This window comes from Nipponia nippon, unplaced genomic scaffold (assembly GCF_047370975.1).
Source record: "Nipponia nippon isolate SJK-2023a ecotype South Korea unplaced genomic scaffold, ASM4737097v1 scaffold_3, whole genome shotgun sequence".
Taxonomy (NCBI): Eukaryota; Metazoa; Chordata; class Aves; order Pelecaniformes; family Threskiornithidae; genus Nipponia; species Nipponia nippon.
Window position 1 is genome coordinate 9,783,695 of NW_028262347.1, and position 27,872 is coordinate 9,811,566.

General features: G+C 40.6%; 1 protein-coding gene across 4 annotated transcripts in view; it reads left to right on the plus strand.

The window, feature by feature from the left end:
* Nucleotides 1-27,872, plus strand: part of SEMA3D (semaphorin 3D) — a 150,320-nt gene that overhangs the window by 111,237 nt on the left and 11,211 nt on the right. For all 4 annotated transcript variants that reach the window (XM_087764551.1, XM_087764552.1, XM_087764550.1 and 1 more), the window contains exons 12-17: nucleotides 9,967-10,189; nucleotides 13,870-13,958; nucleotides 15,806-15,847; nucleotides 17,104-17,261; nucleotides 19,463-19,527; nucleotides 21,781-21,920. In XM_087764551.1, the coding sequence (XP_087620677.1) occupies nucleotides 9,967-10,189; nucleotides 13,870-13,958; nucleotides 15,806-15,847; nucleotides 17,104-17,261; nucleotides 19,463-19,527; nucleotides 21,781-21,920 (717 nt within the window). The remainder of the gene's footprint in view (nucleotides 1-9,966; nucleotides 10,190-13,869; nucleotides 13,959-15,805; nucleotides 15,848-17,103; nucleotides 17,262-19,462; nucleotides 19,528-21,780; nucleotides 21,921-27,872) is intronic.

The following is a 27,872-nucleotide window of genomic DNA, read 5'->3' on the forward strand; positions in this document are numbered from 1 at the left end:
TAAGTAAATAAAGCTGTTCACCATAGAGGCTGTGACCACTTTGATATTGAAATTTGGACAAAATGCTTCCTGTGGCAATTTGTGTCAGAGATAAACTCCCACCATGACCATGATATCATGCCTCCGCAATGCTGAGCAGCGTGCAGGCAGCAGGAGCCCCTGCCTACCCCGGGTGCTGGTGCTGCGGCGTGGTCTGCCTGCCCTCTGGCGTCGTTGGAAGACCCCTGAACAGAGTGACTGGGGATCTCCGGCACGCTCCACACCATTGATGCTGCAAAACGTACATCTCTCTTATTCTAACTTCTCCCAGCGGTATTAAAGAGCAAGTGGAAATAATGGAAATTAAACAGAGGCAAGGCTTCAAATCCATTTCAATTTTGAAGCTGAAAAAAAAAAAAAAAACCCAACAGAAAAAACATGCAGCAGGCAGCCCTGGCACAAAGGGCGATTTGTAAACCAAGGGAACTTTTGCTCTTTAGATGTTTAAAAATTGGACTTTCATGTCTGCAGCTGTCCCCAGATAGCAAATCCAGTTTTCTTCCAGTCTCTTAGGGTTTCACCCAGGAAATTATCCATTGATAAAGAAACCATCAAGGACTTTCTTTGGAGAGTGTTCTGTATTCTGAAACAGAGTTTTCATAATGCCCTCCCAGTAATCACAGAAGCCATTTGAAGAAGATTTTCAGTGAATTCAGAGGAAAAAGCATTTCTAGCCTATCTATTTAGCTGTAACGATTGCAGTATCAGAGCAACTCACAGTGCCCATTTGGAAATTCTGATGGGATACAAAGGAGTCATTCTCATTTCATTGATGGTGAGTAAATGTCATTAAGCTCAGATTTTTAGAGGAATGTCAGTGTTTAAAGATGCAGATTAACACTTAGTCTGATCTACTACAGAACCTAGGACTCTAGCTGCAATCCAAGGCAACACCAAATATTTTTGATAGATCTGGATATTTTACTAATTTGCCAAAGGTTCAAAACAAAACTCTGGATCAGAAAAGTAAGATTCTTGCAGTCTAAGTCACTTCTTAGCTACAAGAAGAAACAGCCCAGTACATTGCTTTTGTCCATCTGAAGAGTTTTATGTCTCAGTTCTTTCCAAGCCAGCTCTGAATATGGCCCTGAGCTCCTGAATTCTTTGTGTATTTTTCTGAAAACAAGTTCCCTTACAAGCCCTCAGATTCTCCTGTGATCTTTTTCATCTTTTTCTCTCTCTATTGTTTTTTCTTCCTTTCTTCAGTGAAACCCCTTCCTTTATTTCTTCTGCTAATCCAGTGCATAGGCTAATCGAGATGTGGTGTCCATCCCACTGGGACTTGGCTGAGCCACAGAGAAATGCTGTCTGCCAAAAAGCCTCCCCCTTTCCTCCTGTCTGGTTAGTTTTGCTGCTTTAATAAGTGTGTTCATAAAACATGAAGGGTTGCACAGGTTTCCCTTGTTATTTTTAGACTTATCTTCCTCTTTCACCTGATTTTTTATGGGATAGACTGCATTCTTTGCTTCTCCAATTTCTCTCTCCTTTGATCTCCCCACTATAAATGGGGCTGCTTAATTAAGTGAAATGTTTCACTTTATGGGTTTATTTTCCTGAGAAAGCCTCCTCCACCTCCTCTTACTTACCAACCTGTTTTCCCTGACATGAATCACCTTTCAATTCATAGCAGTCTTTCCAAACACTGCAAACCCTGTCACCTTTCCTGCTGGCAGAGGGCGGCAGAGAATTGCCACCTGCAAAGTCAAGTTCACTCACCTAGCAGGTTTCAGCCCAGTTAGCGTCAGATTAATGCTTTCTTACGTCAGCCTTTTCTATCAACAACACAGATGTGTTAAATGGAAAAGCAATACAAAGTGCTCAAGACAAACACTAGAACAGGGTAGAACAACTCTTGCACATCCAGTGGGATGCAAACTCTATCTTAAAAAAAGATGGGCACTTCAATTTATTGGTAGGGAGGTTTTTTTGGTTTTTGTTTGTACTTCCTGTGGCTGGGGTGGAGTGAGGTTGATTTCATTTAAAATTCGTGCTGTTTGTTTGTCTCCTGCAGAACCTGACGCATTCCCCTCTCCCCTGCCCTCTTCCAGGCTTGCTCTCAGTAGCTGCAAGGTTAGCGTGAAAGTATCCCTGCTGGGTGTCCAGTCCTTCTGGCACAACCTACTCATCCTGTAGAGAAGCACTAAGGCTTTTTGCTGGCATGTCCAAATGCAAAATGTATTGTGCAGCTCTGATCAGACTACAGAGAAGAAGCCACACAGTATTTAGGCCACTCAGGAGCCCAAGTTTCATCTTAAGAATGGCTTGTGGCTGAATCTGCAATGGCACATAAGTGCCTATGACCTGAGGGTCATCTCTCAGCTGTCATCTAATCCACAGAAGATCATAAACCTATAAGTACCCCATTTTTTAAAGTACTTCTGGGCATCTTGGAAGCTCACACCAGTCCTCAGTGTTACATCTTAACCCCTCAGGACTCAGACTTCACAGTTCTTTATAAAATCTACAAGTAAAGTTCAATGTGCTGGGTGTGTGGGCGGTCCCCGTTTAACAAGGAAGTGACTAGTTGAAGGTAGTTCTGTTTCTCTGCTTTTTGCTTGATGGATCAGTGATAAGGGAACTTATTTAGAGCTTGGAAGACTTTACATTACATCGTAGGAGAATGCTGACTACAAGGCCATATCTCCTTGCTAGTTAAATATTCATTCACTGAGAGCTTGGGAGAAAAGGACCATGTGGTTAATTCATTCACTCTGAGGGAGGGTCTGGTGCTCCAGTTCCTACTGCACTTAGCATAAAATAGAGAGATTTTCAGAGGAAAACAGATCTTTTCCCTTCCTGGTTAACATCTGAGCAACATTCTTACTACTTTTGGCTAAGCTGAGAGGTAATTATCCCATGAAAAGTGAAACACCTTCAACAGGAGGGTGGGAGGAGCTCCCAGGATGGCTCTGGTCCACATGTCTGAAATGAAGGGACACCTCCCTGAGGAGGGAAGCCCAGACTAAGACATCTAATTAACTGATATGGGAGAGATTTAAGAAATATTTCACTCCTAAATGTTTCACACTGGCTACTTCAGATGCTCCCAAGAGAGTGACTTGCTGGTGTGGTGCTTAGTTCTCCTTGTGAAATACATAAAAAATGCCAGCCTGAACATTGCAAAATCGCCAAGCACATGCCTACTGTACTCAATATTATCAAGTCCCTGTTGTGTATCTAGCCTATGGGTGTTTGAGTCTCATTGTTAAGTGGCTGTAAGGCTCAGTGTGACAAGTAACTTTTAAATTGGGATTTTCAACGCATTTGAAATAGAAACCCCTTTGAAGCTCACAGGGAGCACCATTCTGTTTTAAAATTGTCAGTAGACAGCAGCGCTGCTGAACTAAAGATGCATCATTAAATGAAAGGGATACTTTTTTACATACCTTACAGCTAAGTTCCCAAATAATTGTCACAATTTTAATAGGCGTTAGATCCAGCAACTGTTACTGACTTCACTGGATGGTGTGAAGCACTATGCATTTTGGCAAATTGGAGGTTTATGTAGAAGCCTAACTTCTGGCACCAGCTTTTGAAAATCTTGGCCAGGGTTCCCACATGATGTTAACACAGTCACACCGTATGTCTCAGTATTGTGTGAGATCTACACATCCAGCACTCTTCTAAGCTGCAAATTTAATAAGACAAGCGAAAAAAAGAGAAAAGCTTACGTATGTGCGGTGTTGCTAAGTTAGCGTGTATTTGCTTTTATTTGAGAAAGATTAGCCGTAGTTTACCACCTCCTGATTACATTTGGATACAAATAAAAGGTGAGGGAATAAAAAGCATCTTTGTAGATTGTCTGGGATCAGGACTTAGTCCAGGGTGATTATTGTCAAATCGAGCTCACACAGAAGGCACTGGAAAAAATATAAGTAACTATTGAATTGATTCTTTAAAAGTTTTGTGCCACAGAGTTTACACAGCAGTTGAATAGAGATGCCCTTAGCACTTCCAACTCTGTTTCTGTTGTTTGTTCGATATTTTTCTTTTTTTTTTGTTTTGTTTACTTTTCATTTCTTAACATCTATATTTGTATCAAGGTATCATTCATGGCAGTGAAGGCCTAAGCAACCTTAGAAGAATAAATTATATGGTAAATAAGTTTCTTGCAGGATTCTTATCTAGCAGTACTAATTTTACTAATTTAATTTTGATTCGTTTTTCTTGATCTCAGCTATCTAGAAGAAAAGCATCAAATCTGAGCTAGTTGTTCAGACTTCTCTATCAAAAAGAAAGGGATAGGCACCTCCTCTGTGCAGTTCACACAAAGCCAAGATAAGAATCTAGGTCAGGTGAGAGGTATCCCACCCTGTTGCAAAAGCAGAAGATGCTGAAAGAGCACAGTGATGGTGTTATAAGAACTTCTATGGAGCCAGATTCTCTTGTAGTCTACATGAAACAACCCTGCCAACCTACTCCTGTGACATTTGATATAAATGCAAATCTCTTATTGTCTCCAATGGGAGACATCACATGTCTGAGACAGCATCTGGTGCTTATGATATGAATAAAAGTCCCCTGTGAACTGGGCAGAGAACACCGATATCATTATCATGAGACATGCAACAGGATGTGAGCTCACATTTTCAGAGGTGAAAGGCTGCTTCACTCACCCACTTGGCCATGCAGCCTTTACCATCATACATCCTATTGATTGCTATGAAAGGAAGCACAAGCCTACAGGAATTGTTCTGCAACTATGGGTGGACACAGCTTTTAACAGCTGCCTGAGGACTTTGCCAAAGGGTGGCCAAAATGAATTTTTCATTCCCCTGTTCCATCCATCATGCCACAGTGAGTGATGCCTCTGGAAATAGCTCCCTTGGCCAAGCATAACAGGGTCACACCTGCCCGGCTGTTCTTGGTGGTCATGCTGTCTTAGGATGGGATCCAAAGCCCACTGAAATAGTTGGAAAAGGCCCTGTTGACTCAAGCGGATGTTTGGATCAGACCCTTAGCCCTTGTTTCTAGTAAATTAGCTGCACAAGCTGGCAAACATTTCCCTATATCATGCATGGTAGGGTTTGGGCCTTTGGGATTACTGTAACGACTTTATAGTTCCATATTGGTAGATATTTTATCCTAGTGGTTTTTAGTAAGTGATGTCATTGCTCTCATCTTCCTCTGTTGATGCATTTTTGGCAAAAATCTAGGACATCTTTAAGACCCATGGGGCTACTCCCATTTTTCACATAGAAATAGACTTCTGGGATTGAGCTGTGAATAGGTGAGCAATCAATGAATTTCCAGAAGATGCGGACTGTAACTGAGAGTAGTGAGTGAAAACATGAACCACAGAAAATGCACATATAAGGGAAAATCAACTTCTAGTACACAGTGAGGGGGAAGAGAGTTATTGCATGGTTGGGGAAGTGAAGAAATGCATTTTTTTCTCATCCTGTATAGAATAAATTGATGCAAAATTTTGATCCAAAGACAATTAAAGCACATGTGTTTCTTTCTATTGATTCCAAAAACGTTTGCTTCTGCCCCTGCAAAGATAAACATGCTTTTGACATCAGTATGGTTTTTGAGGTCTGATTCTGGTGTAAGTGGCAAACACTCAGACCTTTGTTGTTTTAAAGGTAAGGAGAAATGTTCATTCTGGAGGTACTGCTTGTGTAAAAAGTGTGCACGTGATTTGGTTTCTGTGTAGTTATTGTGCTGTCTGAATCATTTATCCTGTATTATGGTTCACTTTATTTTTTTACCCCAAAGTCAAAAATCAAAATTGTTTTTTGTCGCTGCGTTTCTGTAGTCTCTTTTGCTATATAATACAAAAGCGTGTATTTCTTTGTGAAATTATTTAACTGATATTGTTATCTTCAAAAACGAAGCTGACTAGAGCCCACCTCAGGGGTGCAACCTTGCAAAGACTTTAATTTGTGAAAACACAGTAGAAAACAGAATGTGGGAGATCAAACCCAGCAAGGCAGAATGTGAACTTCTTACAGAAGTGCTGGCATAAAACTCCTAGGGATAACTCACTGCAATATATATTTCCAATTGATCCATTTTTTCAGTAGGACTTTCCTCTTCTTCTTTTTCGCTTGTATTAAACTGTATTTTCAAGGGATGTCCCTTGAGCAATTATCACAGGACAAAAATACAAACCCATCTTTTTTTTTCTTGTCAGTTCTTTCACAGCTGTACATTAAATTGTATAGTGACTGAATATGCAATGCAGTATATCTTAATTCAAATTGGCACAGGTTTACTGTCCATGGAGGAATTTTCAAAATATATTAGGTGATTCAGGAGCCTAAAACCTATTTTCAATAAACAGTTTCAGAGCCTTTACGAAGATGAGGATGCAGATTGAAACAACGCTAAGCAATTGGGCACTTGCACAAAATCTGTTAGGTCCCTAGATAGCCCTAAAAATCAGTCCAAGGAAGGAATGGAAATAGGTTGTACACTCAAATCACTCAGGCTACAACTCTGTGAAATAAAACCAGAGATCAAGTTCAAGTACAGACCCATAGTCACTGTACTGTTTAATGCTAGGATGGGCTTTGCCACTGTTTAGGCATGCTCCAAATGGTACCCTCCCCGTGGCCATGCTGTGGCGGTGTTTGGGGTCTAAGGTAGACCATGCACTGCCCTCAACAGGCATTTCAGATGTGGCAGTAGATGTGGATGGAGAACATCAGCTGGTCTGTGCTTCACTGGCCTGTTTTGTTTCTGAATATACAGGTAGTCTCTGATACTTTTGAGAATGTTATCCGCAGTCAAATTTTTGTTTAACTAGTTCCTATTGGCTTTGCATTTAGGGTATTTATACAGGTGCATGTTCACATAGAACTGTATATGATGAGAGTAATTCTGCATTGTATTAGCTGAATTTACTGGATGAAGAATTCATCTTTAGGCATGTACACACACCACCTGTATGTGCTGGGCAGAGGCTACATTCTCTTTTTAGCAAGCACTACCACAGAGTGTGCTGTGTGCATCTGTCAGCCCAGGAAGAGAACAGACAGTGAAAACCCAAGGGAGAAAAGGGTCCAGGCTGGTCCTGAGCCTGTGGAGATGGATTCACTACTAGTGAATGATGCTGTGTAGCAGTGAGAAGGGAGTTTGCCAGCAATGGAGGAGGGACATGCTCAGCCCTTGGCGCTGTGTGTGTTGTTCCTAATGGAAAAGTTTTGGATAATGCCAAGTCTTACATAGTGGAACAAATCCTAACCACAAGCCCTCAACTGGCACCATAGATTGAATACACGTCAAACCGGAGATTTGGGAATGTGAACTAAAGTCTCCTCTGCCAAAATTAGCCATGAAGGAGGATTGTAGAGCAACTTCACCACAAATCTTAACTTTCTCCGGGCATACTACAAAGGCATTATTTAATCACATTTCATTCTTCACAGGCTGTGTTATGGCTCCACCTGGCAGGAAACACAGGGATTACTTAGTTAAAAATAGTGTTAAAAAAGAAGCAATCATCAGTTTCTATGTAAAAAGGTGTCACCAACTGGAATAGTGTTTCCAGTTCGTCTTATCCAGGATTTGTTGTGCCCCATTAACACATCTAGATGCCTCCAGATTCGAAAGAGAAGCTTTCTCAGACTCAGATTAGAGACTGAGTGTAAAACAAGGGACAGAAAACAGAAGGAAGGGAAGCAGACATAGGTGAGCATGATAGATGATGAGTCACCAACATGACTGACCTTGCAAATATGTTCCTGGGCTCACCCCAAAAAGCACAAAAGGGAAAAATTGGAAGGAGGTTGAAGAAGTAGGTTTGTGGGTGGTCTTCAAGCAAGATGTGTGAGAACCAACTTACTTTGTGTAAGCCAAAGAAACAGCTGAATTGATTAGTTTGTCGGTATGGGTCTATTAGAGGTGGGAGCCAACCCCAGCAATAAATGAGTGACACTGGGGAAGTATCTGAGGGAGTGAATGCTGTAGCAGTTGTCTGGACTAGAAGAGGATGTGACGGTGCTCTTCAAAGCCAGAGAAAAGGGTGATGCAGCAGCCAAGTCGTAGGCCTGGGCAAGAGTTTAAGCTATGTGGATGAGTAAGGAAAGTCACTTCTGAGAAATAATGAGCTATAGATATCATCTGGCATCTGGAGAATCTGCCTTTTTTAGAAAAAAAAATAAATGGGAGGCATAGGGGGTGCAGTTCACTGAAAAGTTATGGCCTCTGATTTCAGACCATATACAGGGAAAAGAGAGCTGTGGGTATTACAGTCTGGAAAATTGAACATGGTTAAAGCATTTACTATGGGCCTTCTGCCACAGTAACTCTGAGCGTATCTCCCAAGAGAAATCAAGCCATTAGCCTAATGTCAGGGCACGCTGGTGAGGATCTTGCTCAGTTCTGGCTCACTGCATCAACAGGGCAGAAACTCAGCCTGGATAAGAGGAGCAGAAATACAAAAAAAAACCAGAAAAACTTTGATCTGTGAGATCTTGCATTTTAAATACTTGAGATTATCCCATGATAGCCACCGGAGGGCACTCTAGACTTGCTATTGAAAACCATTACACTGATACCTGCACTAGTTCACCATGTAGCAAATTTAACTGCATATTGATACCTGTGTCTTGAAATGACAGCTAGACAGCATGACAGGTCTCCTTCACTCCAGACTTGATTTCCTTGTCTTTGTAAAATATCCAACGTGATAAGGCACCTGTGAGTGGGGCAAGGAAAGAGGAGATGAAATTCGTTGCAAATGTACTGAGCCCATTATGAGAATTTCTCTGGTTTTAAAGCAATGCTTTCAAAATATGAAATAAGGGTGACCAAGTGCTGCTTTGGGATGAGAAAAACCAGTAAGAAACCTGATTTCTTACTGGCTTCAGACGTATTCTCACAGAAAACTTGATTTCTACTTGAATATGAATTTGTGACATTCATAAGGCCAAATTTCCAAAGTGGCCTACACTGATGTCATCTATTATGCTGTTGTATACAAGTGGTTTCTAAATATTTAAAGAAAAATTAGATATTTTCCTATATTATTAGATTGTTCATGGCTAAATTTTGCTGGCCTCAACATATGATTAAAAAAAAAAAGTTCAAAGTGCATCACAGTACTGAATGTACTGCTTGAATATTCATAATAATAATGTATTTTTATTATTGGTGGTAGTGGTATGAATACTAAGGCATGTCTCATAGTCTCATCAGGAACACTGCTATATGAAGAAACATAAAGGGTCTTAACTATGGTCTTAAAGACCATTTGAGGGTAAAACTCAAAAAATTTGTGTAGCTTTTAATAGTTTGTGTTTACAGATATGTTAATGCAATAAATATTAATTAATTCACATTTTGTCTAACATCAGACAACTTCTCTTTTCTAATGCTGTCTTCTTTTCCTCAGTATCACAGAGAACATAAGGAAGTTCATCTCCCCTCTAAGTTTTAATTTAGGTTACCAAAATCTCTGACTGAGAAAGAAAAAAAGCCTATAAGGATTTTTCTTCTTGCTTATATCTATAGGTAGTTGCAGGTGTGGGCATATGACTAAACAGGAACAGAAGATTTATAACTCTGAGTAGTAGTACAAATGAGTGAGATGAAACAAATTAACAAGTTCTGGGTGTTTTTAAAAGATAAAGGAGAATAGGTGGGAGCAGGATAAAGGAAAATGAAGATGAAGGGGAAGAGCTTTTGAAGAGAGGTAAAAATGAAAAGAGAAAAGGCGAGAGTGGAGAAACGAGGGAGAAAATGACCCTTTGAAGAACCACAGGAGCACGCACCACCAATGTGCTCCCATGCTTTCAAATCAACACTGAGCTTTTTCAATTGTAAAATCAAATTACCAGCCACTGGAAAATGTGTTTTACAAACTGAAATAGCTGATCTGGACCAGGAAGCTTTCCTACTACACAAAGAAACGTACAGATTACTTGTACTTCTTTCCTAATATTCCTCTCAACTTCTTGTTCTCTCTCTTTCATTCAGTGTCCAAGCAAAACCTATGATCCGCTCATAAAGTCTACCAGAGACTTCCCCGATGAAGTCATTAGCTTTATTAAACGCCATCCACTGATGTACAAATCCGTTTACCCAGTGACGGGAGGACCAGTATTCACTCGAATCAACGTGGACTATCGTCTGACTCAGATTGTGGTGGATCATGTCATGGCAGAGGATGGGCAATATGATGTTATTTTCCTAGGAACAGGTATGAGAGAGGACTTCCACTATCATTCTGCACAAACCACATCCTTTAAGAACACTTTTACTCCAGCAGGTCCTGAATGAACCTGTTGATTAACATCTTTTTCCTATGCATGCAGCTTCAGGAAGCATTTAGATGCTTCTGATTCTGTACCATCTTCTTCATGCAAATGCTAAGGTTAGATTAATTTGTCAGCTCAAGACATTGCTACTATTGGGATTTTAATGCCTCCTGGTCCCTAGGTGATAAACCAGTTAAGGGTCAGAGTATCTGTACTTTCTTAGCCTCCAAGTACCATTCAGTACCTTTCTTTATATTACGTGGTAGTCTGGCTCCAATTCCTGCTGGCAGCACATCAATAACCAATTAAAAGAAAAAAAATTAACCTCAATACCTTCAAGGAGTACTTCCTGTTATCAGCAGTGACATGGTGCTTCAGCATTAAATCTCATGTGAACAGCAAAGAAGGATTTAAAATTGAGCCTAAGGCAACAATTCCACTTAAATACTTTTAAAGATATAAATTAGCAACATGAATAGCTCCAAACAAGAGGACCAGGATTAAACAGAGAGGTTAAACTACTCTGTCAGAGAAGAAACCTGCTTTGCAAGTTTTCTACGGATAATTATGTGTCTATTTACATTTTTATGATAGTTACATTCCTTAAGGAAAAAGTCTAGTTTTACCATAGTAATTTAATTTAGAATCACTGGATGAATCACCCAACAGCACAGAATCACAGAATCATGGAATCGTTAAGGCTGGAAAAGACCCTTAAGACCATCGAGTCCAACCGTTAACCTGTCACTGACAAGTCCACCACTAAACCATGTCCTCAAGCACTGCGTCTACCCGTCTTTTAAATACCTCCAGGGATGGGGACTTAACCACTTCCCTGGGCAGCCTGGTCCAATACCTGACTACCATTTCGGTGAAGAAGTTTTTCCTAATATCCAACCTAAACTTCCCCTGGTGCAGCTTGAGGCTGTTTACTCTTGTCCTATCCCTTGTTACTTGGCAGAAGAGACCGACTCCCACCTTGCTACAACCTCCTTTCAGGGAGTTGTAGAGAGCGATAAGGTCTCCCCTCAGCCTCCTCTTCTCCAGGCTAAACAACCCCGGTTCCCTCAGCTGCTCCTCATAAGACTTGTTCTCTAGACCCTTCACCAACTTCGTTGCCCTTCTTTGGACATGCTCCAGCACCTCGATGTCCTTCTTGTAGTGAGGGGCCCAAAACTGAACACAGTACTCGAGGTGTGGCCTCACCAGTGCTGAGTACAGGGGCACTATCACCTCCCTATCACTACAGGGGCACTATCACCTCCCTAGCATGATACACTAAGAAATATTAACATACCTATTCATAACATTTCTGAAGTAATAATCTACCATCTTACTCCACTGGAATTTCATGTTCTTAATCCACAATTTGACATTCTCTCACTAGTAATATCTCTTAAAAAGCACTTTTCACTGGTAGATCTGAACACTTTAATAAGGAGGTCATTGCCTTTATCACCATTTCACAACAGATGAAACTAAAGTACATGGAGGTGAAAAGGTTTATCCAAGGGCAGTGGTTGAGCTACTGCCATGAGCTGCAGGGAAATGAAGATTCCTGTTTGAATCCTACCCCAGTGCTGTTGGGTTGCACAGCATTTTATCTGGCCTATAAGCAAATTTGGTGTCATATAGTATAGTTTGATAGGTATGGATATTCTGAAATGATTTGGGGAAAGGAGTGAATTGTCACAGAGCATCGGCTCTTATAAAGTGTGGGTTGTCTCAGCTTTCAAGAGCTTCCCAGCTGCATTATCACACACGCGAGTCCAGAGGTAGCCTCTCTCTTGGATTGTTTATGTCTTTCAGCTCAACCCCTCTCACAACTCTTGTCTTCCAAAAAAAGATAGTGTGAGATTCCCTCTATGATCCCCACAAGTCAAGTACAGCAGTGTCAGAGAGAAAAGCACAGTTTCATAAAAAAAAACATTAAAATGCTGTTTGCTCCCCTGCTGCCTAAGGCTGGGAATAAGCTTTAGCCATTATGATGGAAAATCCTTGTTACTTTCTGAATGCAATCTTTAATATAGTCAACAGAGAAGGAAAGGGAACACATTCCCAAGCTGTGAGATACCTAGGATTTGGGAGTACTCACTAAAACTTACTTTTCTTCTGATAATAGTGAGAAAAAGTAATTAAAAACTTAGCTGTCAGAAAAGATGAGTTCACTAGTTAAAATGTACAAAATATGCTTTTGATGGCTATAGAGGTGGCTTTCAGATGTTTGCTATCCCCCACTATAAAATTTGTCATAGGAATAAAATTATGTTGAGAGACTAGCAACTCGAATACTCCCAGGTTAACTGTTACTACCCAATGCTAATTATTTCAGAATTTCATTCTGAACTCTGGTTCAGAGTTGTCAAGGCCAGCACATACCATACAGTCACTAGGTGGCACTCCATAATGTGCAGATATTTATTTATCTGCAGTGCCTTCCCTAAAAGTGAGTTTTCTTTTCCAGAAGCACATGTTTTTGTTCTATTTTATCCTCTAAACTCATCCTATGGAAAAAAAATAAACTCGAAGATAAAATTTCAAATATTATGTAGAGAGACTGAACACAGATATACCAAATAACCCAGGTGGTTTTGAGCAGCAGATCAGAAGCTTATTATATATTTGAATGTATGCAACCAACTTGTACATATGCAGGCTTTGGCAATTATGTCAAACAAACAAACTAAAAAAAGGTCTAATGCATAAGGCAAACTGAAATAATTTTGGCTTTGATTAGTCATATGATATTCAGTAGTTTGGGAAAACAGAAATGAAAATCTCATTCTTTCCAATATAATGCATTATTTTTCAGCATTTCAATACTATGTATAGTGCTTAGAACTAAGCTGTGCTGTGTCATTTCCATGCTGCACATCCCAGCACCCAGCCCACTTGCCCTGAGCAGTTTTTAAGGGTTCTTTTTAAGGCCATTCAAGATTCACCAATGTGTAATGGTCTGAGATGAAGTAAGCAGCTATTTTTTCACCAAGCAGGAATTCAGGTTAAAATTGATGAACAGATTTAACTTTAAAAAATTCTTTAGATAACTCCAAAGACATAATTAATGATTAAATTAAGATTTTGATGTTGAATGGAGAGTTTGTTCAAAAATTTCCTAAAATTAAAAGATAAATGAAAAAAGTGCCTTGCTTAATTCCCCACATTAAAATGAAACCTACTTCTGATTAAGGTGCTATACTGGATGAAAATTAATTCTATAAAAAAGAGGAAGTAATTTTCTGCCAATTTAACCCCCTAAACTGGATCTTTTTGGGGTCAGTTGGGCCCCAATGCTGGCTCAAGGAAATGTGCAGAAACTTCTAGCTGGCAGCATAGCTGTGCTTGTCTACGTTTGTGTGTATGTTTGTGTTCGTGTTTGTGTAGCAGGAGAGTTAGACCATCGCTGCCAGGAACAGCCTACAATTGTGTTGGTTCAGCCATACAGTAAAACCATAAATGCGTTGTGTAGAGCTATGTAGATAGCAATAGATGCAGATAGGGATAGACGTTGTTTGAAGGCTAAATCCTTGATGCATTAGCTTTATCTTCAGGGCATGAAACGGAGTGGCAGATATGTACCAAAACATAACTGTGGGTTTTACATTATGAACATTTGTTTCAGACATAGGCACAGTCCTGAAAGTTGTGAGTATCACAAAGGAGAAGTGGACTAAGGAGGAGGTGGTCCTGGAAGAGCTGCAGGTATTCAAGGTAAGCATTAACAGACACAACATCAATTAAATATTATTCAGGGGACTTTAAGGCCCAAACTTGCTTTGTCTGTCTGGTTGTTTACTGGAACTAGTTCAAGTTTCCAGAGGGACACTATGTAAATTTTTAAATGCCTTGGTATTCTCTGGGTAAGTCAATTGAAAAAAGTCCAGAACCAAACAGACCATGATTTTTCAAACTCAGAGAAAGTTTCATGTATCCTGCCTTGTTCTAGTTTTAAATCTTTTTATAAGCCCAAATTTTTTTATTAGTAGTATTTTATTTTTAATGCTAGTTTTTCTGTTGTCTCAGCTTTGGGACTATTCTTAGTACAATTGTAATTTTTTAAAAACAAACAAACAAAAAACAAAATTCCACAGATGCAGAGAAATTCTTTAAAATAACAACTTTAGGAGTTGAAAACATGAAGAAAATAAAACAAAGTTAGTTTTGATTATCAATTTGTTTTAATTTATTGGTGAAGGCTGACTCAACATTTTTGACCGTTTTGATTTGGTTATTCTAGCTGAGTGATAAAGAAGAAAAGTAACCAGAGCCCTACTAATACCAGTGACTTCGTAAACTGAGCTTGTAAAAAGCCCAAACCTGCTTTCTGTTGCACAGGCAGTTTCTGATTAACCTCATTGCTGGTGAGGGAGCTGATGTCAACATACAGTTACAGTAGGAAAATGGAGACCTGTGTCTTCTCTACTGATGTTCTTTTCCATTTAGTAGCTCCTTCTCCATTCTTTGCATTCTCATTTTGCTTTTTTCTCACTCTGCATAGCTCTTCTTCAGTTTTCACCCTGCTTTTTCATTAAATTTTATCTGCATCTGTGGCATTTTGATTATTTTCTCACACATCCTCTCTCCTATGTGCTGTACGAGGTCTTAGCCAGAATTTCTGCCCATACTCAATAAATGAATTTGGGACTTAGAGGCAGTGTTTTCCAAGTGTAAGGACAGGATCTTTAATAATTATTTCAAAGAGCATATTTCTCCATATGCTTTTTGATATGTCATGTGTATGGTGAAATTTTGATTTAAAGGATCTCCATGTCTTCTTCCCAGTGTCTTGGACACCAATTATAAATATCACTTTGAAAATTTCAAAATTACTCAGTGGCCTGCCAAGTAATCGGCAGTTTCAGTATATGCACCAATTTGCTGCATTCTTAAAACATTATGTCAAGAGCCAATGTACAATATCATATTTAGAACAAAAAAAAGGTTATTTTTTTCCTACTCAGCAGACATTCCTTCACGTTTTTATTGGTAACATTTTATAACTGTTAACTCTATGTTTTTGAATCCAGAAAAATGAAGAGGGTGAAGGGCTGAAAAACCATGCCTTATTTCCTCAGACTGCATTAACATTTAACAATAGGCTTAGATTAATCATCTTCTATTAGGCGATAGATAATACTCTGAGCTTTGTCCTGTTCTTACATCAGTCACTGGCAAAAATTCACTGTATCTCATAGCAGTGAAATACATCCTGGTACAGAGGATCTTCCTATGTATCCCTTAAATGCCATCTAAGCCTTTCAAATAGTGCGTAATAAGAACTTAACTTGATGTGAAGGATCATTGCCAGTCTCCAGGATGGGATAGATTGCAAACTCTAAGAATTAAAGCCAGTTTCCTCATAAGCAGCAGGGAAAATTTATGGGAGGTATTTTTGGAAGCATGAACTTAGTGATTTCTGGTTTTTTGTTTTTAATATTTGTTTAAACCAAGCAAATGGATCTGTAATTTTATTTACTTTTTGTATGTTAAGTTCTCTACTCTTTTTCATTAAGAACAGGAATGTGTAAACTAATATACCTTACTAATTTGTTTTTCAGCATCCTTCATTTATCTCAACCATGGACATTTCTCAGAAGCAGGTAATCACAAGCTCGTTTAATTACTGCAGGATATGTGGTACACTGAACACTTAGCTTGTTATTTTCAGGTGACACCTGTTGCTTACTGGCCAAGCTTTCCTTGGATGACTCTTAAAATGTATCTGGAAAGAAGAAGATACGTTTGAACTTGTTTGCCTGCCTAATTCACATTTGCTTACAAACAGTAATTTGTGTACCCAAGCTGGTAATTATTCATGGAAACAAATCTTTAGTCATATGGTAGTGGGAATTGTGAATGAAGTCAATGCACATTCATTTTCCGGATACTGGAAGTACTTGTCTCTTTACAATCTGGTAATAAATTATTATTACTATTATTGTTGTTATTTTTATTAGTAGTCAAGAGAGATCAGGGCCTCATTGTGCTAAAATTTTTGTGCACACAGACTGAAAACCTGTTCCCCTCCTCTAAAATTGCAGTCTAAATCTGGGTGGTCCAATCCTGGCAGCCACAGGGGCTAGTCCCACTTGGGAACCTACCAATGGGAAACGGTTTTATGGCAGCTCCGAGCTCTATGATGGCTACGTGCACGTTCAGGAGGCAGCGTGACACCAGTGCCATCCCTCCCTGCCCCACAGAAGTGGCCAGAGCAGCTCCGGCACAACATGCCTCCCTCACACGGGAGGAGGTATTTTGCTGTTCAGGCACGCACAGCACAGCTGGGTCCCATCTCCCCTGAAAAAAGGTGGCAGGCCAGCTGGAAGTATTGCATGAGCCAGCTCCGGCTCAACAGCAAGCACTTGGACCACCCTCGTCTCAACAGGCAATCTACTCACACGTTGGGGAGAGGGGAGTAATATTATCCCCATCCTACCTCAGGATCAGAAGCAGAAGATGAAGTTTTATTCACACAAGGTCATCCCTAGTTCCCAGATTCTTAACGTCATGTCTATCCAGCCACTTGTTTTTAAATGTGTTATTAAACCATTCTTTCCATGGTTTGCTTCTGATTTTTTATTACAGCACAAATCTAAAGGTGTAAGGGTGTTGAGTGCTGGTGTCTTTCCAGGACTGCAGTCCCCTTTCCTCTCTGCCGTGGTGTCAGGGATTGATGGGGACTAGCCAGTGCACACTGAGCCCTCAGAAACATTTTAAAGTAAAGGAGGAATTCTCCGTCGTTTTGTAAAATCTGGGACAAGGTTGAAAGTCTGCTAGTGTGGTGCTGAAAAAGGGAACTTTTTAAACAGGCTACTTGGAGAATGCTCCTAATTCATTCGCTTTGCCTGATTTGCAGCAACAATTGTACATTGGTTCCAGGGATGGATTGGTTCAGCTCTCTCTGCACAGATGTCACACGTATGGGAAGGCTTGTGCAGACTGCTGCCTTGCCAGAGATCCATACTGTGCCTGGGATGGAAACTCGTGTTCCAGATATGCCCCCACTTCTAAAAGGTAAGAAAAAAATACAACGTGCTGTAAAAGATCTTGCTGCTTGCAAGAATTTTAGAGGTTCCCAATCATAACGTGTTTCCTTTTTACTTAGCATGTCATTTGCCTTAAAATTTATTCATACTCTGGCCATGTTTCACATTTCTGCTCAAGGAGTTGTGAAGACAACATAGCTTTGTTTTAAGTGTGTGTGACAGTAACTCGGCTACTCCAGCTAACGTCATAAATCCATCACTTTCCTTTTATATGCTGAATGCTTTAAGGCATGAGATGCTCAGCTGGAGGTCCAGGTTGTGACTGACTCTGCCCAAGATGGAAGAGCCTCTCTTAAGCTTCTGCCTTTTGCATAGGGCACCACTGTAGTTATAAAGCGTAGTTTAACATAGCATCCCAGAGTGGTTAATAATAAAATACATTTAATTCCCTGATCTAAATGAACAAGCTTCTCCTGTCTGATTTAACTAACCCAGATAACTTGGCTCAAAGAGTGTCACTCTCATTGATTGTATTTGCGGTCTAGCCATGAGAGGGAGACAGAGATTTAAGTACTGCGATTTGACCGCACCGGGAGCAGTTTTACCACAGTGAAAGAAGCGTAATCTGAATTTTCTGTACTCACCAGCTAGGACAGCAGCATGAATCTGCATGGAGGGAGAGCACTTTGCGGTCTCTAGCAGTGCAGTACCTAAGTTCTTGAATGTGTCTCTTGCAGTTTTTGGCTGTTTTAGCCAGAACTCTGAGCTCGCTCATTGAGACAGAGTCCTTCATAGCCTCTTCATTCCCCTTTGAACGAAGCCTTCCTGACAGTAATTCTTGCAGTGAGGGTCGGAGGTTGCAGTCTGAGCTCAGGGTCTGGAATGAGACTTTCTACCTTAGGGGCTGCAGGGCTGGGACCTGAGCAATTAGACAAACCATTGAAGTTAATGACTCGTAGGTTATCCTGTCATGGTGTCAAGGAACTTTATGTGTTTTCCCTCAAAGCCAAAGCAAACTAAATTCAGAGAAGCATAAATGAAAGGAGAAAAGCAAGTGTTCAGGCTCACTGCAAAGTTAGTGACACATGAGGCTTGCTGAAGCCTGAGGTGGGCTGGGACATGGAGATTGATGGGCCAGGCTTTTTAACAGATGTGCAGTTTGGTGGGAAGGCCAAAAGTCTGTGGCTCCAAAACAAGGGATGGGTGACCGGCCTTGGGAATCCTCCAGTAGATCAGTTACTTGAATATTTTTCTTCTGTGTAGCAGCCTGTGCTTCCAGCATGTCTACAGCTTTTGCCACAGTGGATAGCTCAGCCTCGGGAACCCGCTGTCCTGCCGAGGCATTGCTCTGCACATAGGAGGTCCTGCTCTCCAGTCTCACCAATGTCCGGTGTGGCTGTGAGAGAGGAACCAGTTCCCCCCTGGGTCTCCAATTCTTCTACTAAAAAATTTAAACACAAACTTTTGTTTGTAGCTCCTTGGCGATAATTGCAATCATCCACAGAGGAAGAGTTTTGTTTTGTTTTGTTTTGTTTTGTTTTGTTTTTTAAATGCTATTACACTGAAATTGCAGTAAATCACAGTGAGTTTAAGTAACACACCCAGAGATTAGCAGGCAAGTTAGTTGTGGAGGGGAGCAGACCATCTCAGACCATTGTCTCAAGCTTTTTTGCTGACCATAAAGATGAAAGATAATCAGATTTGTCAATTTTTTGTTACCAAATGAAAACATACACTTTCTTCTCTTCATTTTAAAGGTTGGTTTACCAGTCAGTATTAACTTGGGCTGATCCTGAGCTGAATTTTGAATAACACCTGTTGAACCTCAGACCTTTTCCATGACATACAACATTAAGGATGTTTTTAGGTGTTTCCAATACAGTCCACCCCACAAGGAGACCCATGCCCCATGCTCCTAAAGCAGGTTTAGATGCTCTTTCTGTCACTATATTGCACGCTCTTTATTCTAGGAAGATTTTTTTCTCTCCCTTTTTCTTTCCCCTCCCAGCGGTTTTCCCAAATCACAGGCCCTTCTCTTGATGTCAATTGTACAAATCTCTCTAGGCCACATGCTGCTTTGAGGGTGAGGCTGGTTTTAGTTAGGACTGTAATTGTCAGCAGTAGGGTGGGAGCAATGCGAGTCCACATCTGCTGAGCTCCTCTGTATTTTGTTGATGAATTCCAACAATTATGCCTGAAGTGTTACAAGTTTGCATGCTCTTCCCATAGGCGAGCCAGAAGGCAAGACGTCAAATATGGAGACCCTGTTGCACAGTGCTGGGATGTGGAAGACAGTGAGTGTTTTGCACCTTTTTTGCTCTTTAGTCACTTTGACAACAGAGTTTGCTGTAAGGGTCTCCATCTGTCTGTGAAAACCTGCTGAGCCTGACAGAATAACACCATTAAAGCAGCTGCCTTTCCCACATTTCTTATATGTTACCCCTCCTGGCAGTTAAATTTGGGGAGCCAGGGCTGATAAGGGGTAGCCAGCATCGGACAGCACCCTCGCATCCCTGACAAGCAGCCCTCCCCAGCACTCACCCAGGGGAGGAAGATGTGCCCATGATGCAAAAACATCACACACATCCCTACAAGTAGGTACCAGGACCTCCTTTCATCCAGAAACAGGGAAGATAATCCCACGAGGAAACCCACAGGAGGGAATGGGGAACGTGCCATCTTCTCCTCTTCTGCTGCATACACTTGACATAAGTCCCAAAGCCCAGCTCTAGCTGCCAAACCAGACCCTTCCCCTCCCCACAGCTACTTAAATACTCCTGTTATTAACAAGAGCCTACCCCCTTCTCCCCATCAGCTCCCCCCTCCCTTTCCCACACCCTCTTTTCAGATGCCAAAGGGTCTGGCTTGCTCCTTTGGCAACTGTAGCACTTTTCTTACAGTGAGCACTGTCAGTATGAAATCCTGTGGTTGTGCGGCAATCTCTGCGGCCGCGTAAAATAAATGAAAAGCATTCAAAGCCAAGCTTGGGTTTGTCTGGGGCTCTTCTAGCTGCTTATTAAAGTGAACGACCCAGTCAAAACAGTATTGATTGTATCGCTGCGCTGAACGTTTGATTTGGGACGAGCCACCACTTTCCATTGATCTCTGGTTATTTTCGTGCCGCTGTGGTGCTGGATGCCTGCCACAAATCTCGGCGTGAGTCACTGCAGAAATCAGAGCTACTTGCCACAGGATCAAAGACTTAAGTCTGTTGCACAGTATAGAGGATGCTGACTGTACATGTGTGCTTGCAGACATAGTTAAAAAGTCAGGGTAAAATCTCATTTCCATTAAAGTTGACGACAAAACTCCTGTTCATTCCCAAGGGCCCGAATTTCCCTGCTTGCTGCTTACCATGGCTCTCCAAATAGTGGTATCTGAGACTGTGCAAAGCTCAAGGTTATAGAAACCCTAGCAGAAAGGCTGACAATGTCACATTTTCCTGGAAGGATAAAGAGATACTGGAAGAGTTGGCTTTACTAGACAAATGTAAAACGACTTAGCACAGAAGTTGGTATTAATCTTTTGCCCTGATGTAGCCCCACCAACAGAAATTTTATCCATCTGGTGATGATCCCTGTGTGCCATAAAACCATGAAGCTGACTTGTGCCACTCCAGACTCTTGGCTTATTTATGCCATTTGTGATAATTAATAACATTATGGGCCCAAACCTATTTAAATTCAGTGCTCCACTGTGTGAGATTCCTTCCCAGAGACTTCATTGGCTGCATGAAGTTGTTTGGCTCTGCTGAAATCTCAGTGGCACAGTGAAATAAAAGAAAAGCATTTAATGCAAAGAGCTTGAATTTCTATAGATCTCATATAGGCACTTATTATATTAAAAAACCTATCCAAAATTGTATTCATTTTATTGCTGAGCTAGCTTCGGATTTAGGAGACACCACTTCTTTCACCTTCCTTTCTGTTATTGGCAGGGTGTAAAAACAACTTTAGTCTGATGGTAAGGCAGATAAGACACAGATAAGACATACTGGAAAGGGAAATGCAGATGCAGAGTTTAGAAATTACTTGCTCAGGTTTACAGAAGGCCAAGAAAGGAGCCCAGATCTGCTCATGGCTCCTTCAGTGTTTGGTCTGAAACATACTATAGAGCATTTCAAATTTCACTGACGGAAGGTAAACTTCAGTTTACTTTAGCCCTGTGAGTGCTTTAAAGTGTTTGGGATGAACAAACCAGACCGTACAATCTACCTTTAGGAGCTTTAGCTCAGGTTTAGTAGTTGCGTTACTTAAAGGAAAAATACAGGTCAGATTTTAAATTCCTCAAAGGTGAAAGCCTCAACTTTAAAATGGAGCAAGCTCGTGATACAGATTTTATTGACCTCCTTAAAAACCAGTTGCACTGAAGGATGGTTAGCAGCCGCCTCTAAATCCTCATAGTTATAGTTTAAGCTAAAAGTTAAGTTTCCTTTTGCTTTTTTATAATTCACTCACTCTTATAGCATCTGTTCTGAATCAGGCTATTTTCCCAGTGCTTTAAAAACCAGGTCAGGGTTAATCTCCTGTACCATGTTTGCTTTCCAGGCATTAGTCATGAAACTGCTGATGAAAAGGTGATTTTTGGCATTGAATTTAATTCAACTTTTCTGGAATGTATTCCTAAGTCCCAGCAAGCCTCTATTAGGTGGTATATTCAGCGCTCTGGAGAAGAACATCGAGAAGAGGTAAGTTATAGTCATCAAGGCAAGTTTCCTCTATAGAGAATTCAGCTGAGCATTGAGAGGCAGGAGTTATTAGGATTAGTCAATGTTTTACTTTTCCTTGCCTCACCTTAGGTATCACATAGCATTCTGGTATCACCATTTGGGGCATGCAGTGGGGAAGAGAGAAGCCATTTGCACTGTGTCATAAGCAGATTTAGATATTTATTTTGACTTACATGCTCATTCTATTAAAAAAAAAGAAAAGATAAAGTAGGCTCTAAATAGTGGTGAAAAAATCAAAGTACTGAAAAAAGCGCCCTTTTGTCCAATAATTAGCACAACTACTTCTGTAGGTAAAAGTAAGTTCCAGTCTCTTTGTTTTAATAAAATCTCTGATCCATTTAGTGTCTGATTGCATTCCCTTATCATGTTAAGCAGTGTAGCTAAGAATTGCACGTATGGCTTGCTGCTTCTCTCCATCTCTCCCCAGGGAAAGAATGGTCTGTTCAGTAAAAAGCTTTTTATTTGCTTTTTTTCTTGTTAGTGGAGTCTGAGAATTTTTCTTAAATGGCACTCTGCACTGATGCAGAGATGTCAGATTAAAGAATTGCACCTTGCATCTGGAGTAGAAAGCGAAAGACTTGTGATGGCCCTTAATTCCTGCAGGAGGCAGGTTTGGGTTCCTCACTGGTGGAGAAGCCCTGGAGAAGCCTCCAGGTCCCCGCATACCCCCTGCACAATTTCCTGATGATTCCTCTCTGAGCTAGTGACAAAGGGGCCCTCTGATATGCCCAAAAGGTCAATGTGCTGGGACTGATTTGGACTGGGTTTGAGTAAGTTTCAAACCTCAGGAGTCTTCTTAGCCTTTCTCTTACATGAGTGATTTTTTGTCTGAGGCCAAGTCCTGCTGTGATGGCAACCATGGCAACGGGGAAGGAAAAGGGAAAAGGACCGCCCTTTCAAATGAGCTGGTCTCAGGTGTTAGATATGCTTTTTTGTTAAATGTTCATCCGAGACAAAAATTACTTTAAATGACAGGAACTATCAAACACCCAACCAGTCTTCCACTCTCAATGATAATTCATCCTGTGAGACTTTTCGAGTGCAGAAAATGTGATGGTTCTTTCTAAAGGCTGGGGAGATGGAGGCCAGGGCCGGTGCCCATGAGAGCATCACTTCTGGGTGAGATGTGACTCAGCAGTAGTCTCAGAGTTGCAACTCCAGCTATGTCTTGGCCCAGAAATCCAGAGTAAGGGGATACAAGGCACTTCTGATTTTCCACCAGATAAGTCAAAAAAACCCACAAGGCTGTATATTGACTATGACACTGCAGTACTTTTAATTTACTCTCCTTCTCTTACTCATGCTTTGGATTAGCAAAGATTCTTTCCTCTGCTGAGAATAGAAGCTTCATTAATTTATAGACACAGTGCTTCCCACAGCATGCACTAAACACTAAAAGAAAAAGATTACTTGTTTGAAATACCTCCTCTAACCTCCATTACAGTCCATACTTGGAAAAAAAATGTGATCTGCTGATCAGCTGGCCAAGCACGCTCTCAGCCACAGGTGGTTAAAGTGAAAACCCAGCTAGAAGTGTATCAGCCTTTAAAGACCTATGGGCATTCATTTTTTGTGCTTTAATTAATTTACCTTTAACTGTCCTGGAGAGAAGACTCTGCACTGTACTTCCCTAAGGCAGCAGTTTGTAAATGCACTTACATATTTGATCAGGGAAACAACTAAACTACTTGCTTAATTCTAACCATGTGTTTAAGACTCATTTTTAAGTAAATTTAAGCAGATAGTTAACAGGTTTTTGGTTTTTGATTTTTTTTGGTGTGGGTTTTTTTCTTTTTTCTGAACAGGGAGTTATGTCAAGTTTTGAGGAGATGTAGTCATTTTTAAAACTAATGTATTGCAACTATAGCATGTGCCTGAGCTTCTCAAAAAGAGCTACAAACTTTGCATAAAGCAGCCAGTTCCCTGTGAAGAATGTAATGTTTCTGTATCATAAGAAGTCACACTTTCAAGATTCAAAAGCCTCTTTTGAAGGGCTGCTTTTGAGTTTTATCTGTGTCAATTTAGGAAAAAAAAAAATCAGTTGGTTTTCTCATAAATCACGGGTTCAGTTAGGCCTCTGAAGTTCAGGAAGCCAAGCTCAAGCTATCTTTCTTACTTGACTGTAGAACAAACTGCAGGTCAAACCAACTTTTGAACGAAGTTAGGGTAGGCAAACCTATATAGCATAGCCTAAGTTAAGGCTATATTATTTTTTGTCACACTTTGTATTTCCAAAAGGTTCATCGTGGCAGTGACCTGCCCCCTTCTACTTGTTCTGGGCCAAATGCTAGTTACCCAGGCACAGTGATGTCCAATACTGCAGGACTGCCCAACGTGCCAAGGATGTGCACGTTGAGAGAGAGTAAGGGAATGCGTGCATACGTGTGATGGCATTTGGAGCTCCAGCAAGCACACAGCATACATTTTTGCACATTAGCAGCCTTCCACAACAATGTTTACTGGTCTTGCTCTGTGTAAACAGTCTGACATCTGTTTGTATGAGAAAAGTAAAGCTTTGCTAAAAGGCTAGATTAATCTTTCAGGCAAATTTAGAAGAAAATTTGAAGGAGAAATCTGCAGACAGATTTTCTACATTATGAATGCTAAGAGTAGGCAAATAGCTTTTTACCACATATTGTCCCTAAAGCCATAGCAGTGTTTGCCATCTAGCTTTGATAAAATAGAAGTTGGAGCACATGTTCCGCAACTCCTTGGGGTGGTTTTGTTAGTTTATTTTTATATATTTTTTTGCAGTCTTTGAAGATAACAGCCTATAAAAATGCACATGCACGCACTGATCATTACAGGATCAGATCACTTAAAGATGATGTATAGCTATTAGTTTTGTTTGATTCCTGCCAGAAAATTCTTATAGTAACAGAATTTCTAGTATTTTGACCGAGGTTAGTTCCAGGGTCCTAAGAACTTGAGCTCCTTCTGAGCAAACTCAGCTTGCACATCTCGAATCATCATACTGGGAGATATCATTTTTAAAAGGAAAAAAAAAAGAAGCTTTTTTTGGTTATTTTTTAAGACAGAGATACTAATCTAGAAATGTCAGATTTTCAAATGCATGTAGCTAAAGTTCCTAATTTCATATATGGCTGCCTAAATAAATGACCCGATCTGGAGAGATGCTGAACAATCATTCCTCCTATTAGATAGAATTAGGGTATTTGCAGGTTAAAATGTTAATCCCTTGTTAATGTGGGGATCCAGAAATGGAGATTTTCAGGTTTTATAATTTGACTAATCAGTGAAAATGAATTCATTGGTATTAGAGCCTAATTGGAGGCCTTCCTAGAAAATCCAAAGATCGGCAGAGTAATTTACTTTTTTTTCAAAGTACTCCAATTTGACAAAAATACCATATGTGACAGAAACAGTGTGGTCATGTTTAATGTGTAGCTTGATCTTTGCTCAGCCCATGCCTTACCATAACTTTTCCCATTACAATTATATTTTCTGCTCACTCTCCCTTCCTCCAGCAGATTTCTCAAATAACACTGTACATTATTTTAGTGCATGTCTTAGCAGTGTAACTTATTGTGATGACGATACCATGCTTTGCAAATGATTCCGTGCACCTGGAACTTAGGTTACGGACTTTTAGTTCCAGGGCTGGAACTGTAATGGCTCAGCAAGTCTTTAAACCTGGCTTTACAAATAGATGGCTATGCAGTGTCCTGGACATGCAGTACAGCTTCCTGAGGGAAGGAAAAGGGCAAAATCCAGACTAGATGGGAAGCGTTTGGCCCAGCAGGATGTCCCCGACATTTCACCCTTAGGGTCATGGTTCAGAATGTGACTTCCAGGCAGAGTGACCTGTGGGGAGGGACAGGATCTCCTGTGGCACAGGAGCTGTCACCAGGTCATTTTGCTGCCAGTGGGAGTACATTTCCCTGTAGTCTGGGGCCATTTTAAGGTCAGGAGTCAAATATCTAGTGCTTTTGTGTTGAGTGTTGCTCACGCAATTGATCATGTTTGTTCCTGTGCATGCAGGGTTAGTCACTGAGATGAGGGAGAGCATTTTGGTGGCTGGAGTTAATAAAAAAAAGTGGGGACGTCATCTGTTCATAATGTTTTAAACTGCTGAAGTTTTCTGAAGCTTAAAACAGATATTTATTTATTTCTCAAAGAAATTCCTATGTGTTATGTTATGTATATAATAGGTGTCAGGACTGCAAAAAGCAAATGCATGGCTACCTACAAAGCCATTAGTTTTGGTGCCCCATGGCTCTGAAAACTATTAGCCCCCCTGCTTTAGGCTGCCTTTCACCCCAAGTCTCCTGCGGCTCCAGGTCTGCCAAACTGCCACATCCCCTTGCAGGGGACAGAATAAACCATATGGTCTGAAGTGACAGAATAGGTGGAGATCACTTTTAACTCTCTCCTTCCTGCTTTATTCATACCTGGGGGTCAAAATAAATCCACCAAAAGGCAGGAGGACATTCCGGTTTCTTCTTCAGTGGTTCTCACCTTTTCCATATTCCTGCCCCACAGCCTGGGCTGTGTTTTCCTTCCGGACCCAGCTTAACGAGCATCTGATGTTTTGGTAGGTGCAAGAGTGTGACCCACTCTTGGACAGGACATCTTGCTAGGCACAAGAGTGTGACCTAGCTCCCCCATCGGAGCAGAGATGTTTCCATTCCACGTTTTAGCCAGACTGAGATGACATTTTTCAGTCTATCCAAGAAATAAGTTTCCATATCTTTTTGCAGCTGGAGAGTTTTGCATCATGATGGTGATTTTCTTTGTTACAAACATCTGGTCAGTAGCATCCTGTGAAAAAAGGTCACAGATTCAGTGCCAGCCCTAAAATCTAAGAGTTGGATGACAGCTGAGTAAGGAAGAGGACATACACCAAGGTCTGAGTTTCCAGTAGTACCTTCTGTTAGAGGAGTGTAGTTCAGTGTTTGAATCCGCAGGTCAATGAGAAAGAGATTGAGAGGGGGAAAAATAAGAAGAGATTCATTTTGCTGCCTAGGGACAACTTATAGCTCTCACGCTTTCACTCTTTTATTTTATTATATGACTCATTGGCTTCCCCCCCCCCCCCAATACCTTGAGATTCTTAAGTAAGACTAATATTTTGGACAGATTCCTGGGGAAAAAAAAAGAAGTAACTCTGAACTGAGATACAGCATGTTCTGCTTTGATTTGGATATACTGGGGGGGTAGAAATTTAAAATTTAGTCTCAGAATAAGAAGTTAGCTTTACCTTGAAAATAATAGGAATCATGCATCTCCATAATGACATTGTACCAGCAACATGTTCTTCATTTTTCCTATGGCTTCTTGGTAAATGAAAAACGATATTAAAAAAAAAAAAAAGATAAATTAACTCTGCAGCTGTGTTAGAGTTAAATGATTATTTTCCCAGTACAAGAGAAACAAAATCATGTGTAACAATAATGCCAAAAAAGCCCAGAGTGATCTTTGTTTCCAGTCAAATGATGAGGATGAAGAAAAAAACAACAGAAAAACAAAGATGAATGTGAATTCTCAGCAAATGTTCCTCATTTTCCTTTCTCCTCCTCTCAATTTGTTCAGGGGTTGCAGCTAACCCATGATTAGTCCAGCTTTACCTCTAACATTTTTTCACATGTTGATTAATGAGGGAAGGCAGGCTTTGAAGCCACTTTCTTCTCCCAGACAGGTGCAGTGTTTTAACTGTGAAAGAGTTGACATGTGAATTATTTGTAAAGAGGGAGCTATCTAAACACTTCATTAGCACAGGACAAAAGGCATTGACCTAACCTAGTGCCACGGTACTTTCAAATCCTTGGTTGTTTTCCAACTTACTGATTGTTTAAGGATTTGCCATCATTATTGGCAACGCCTATTTTTCCTCAGGTTTTGAATTCAGGTTTTGAAAATCAAGTGTTTGATTTGGATGGAGATCTTTTC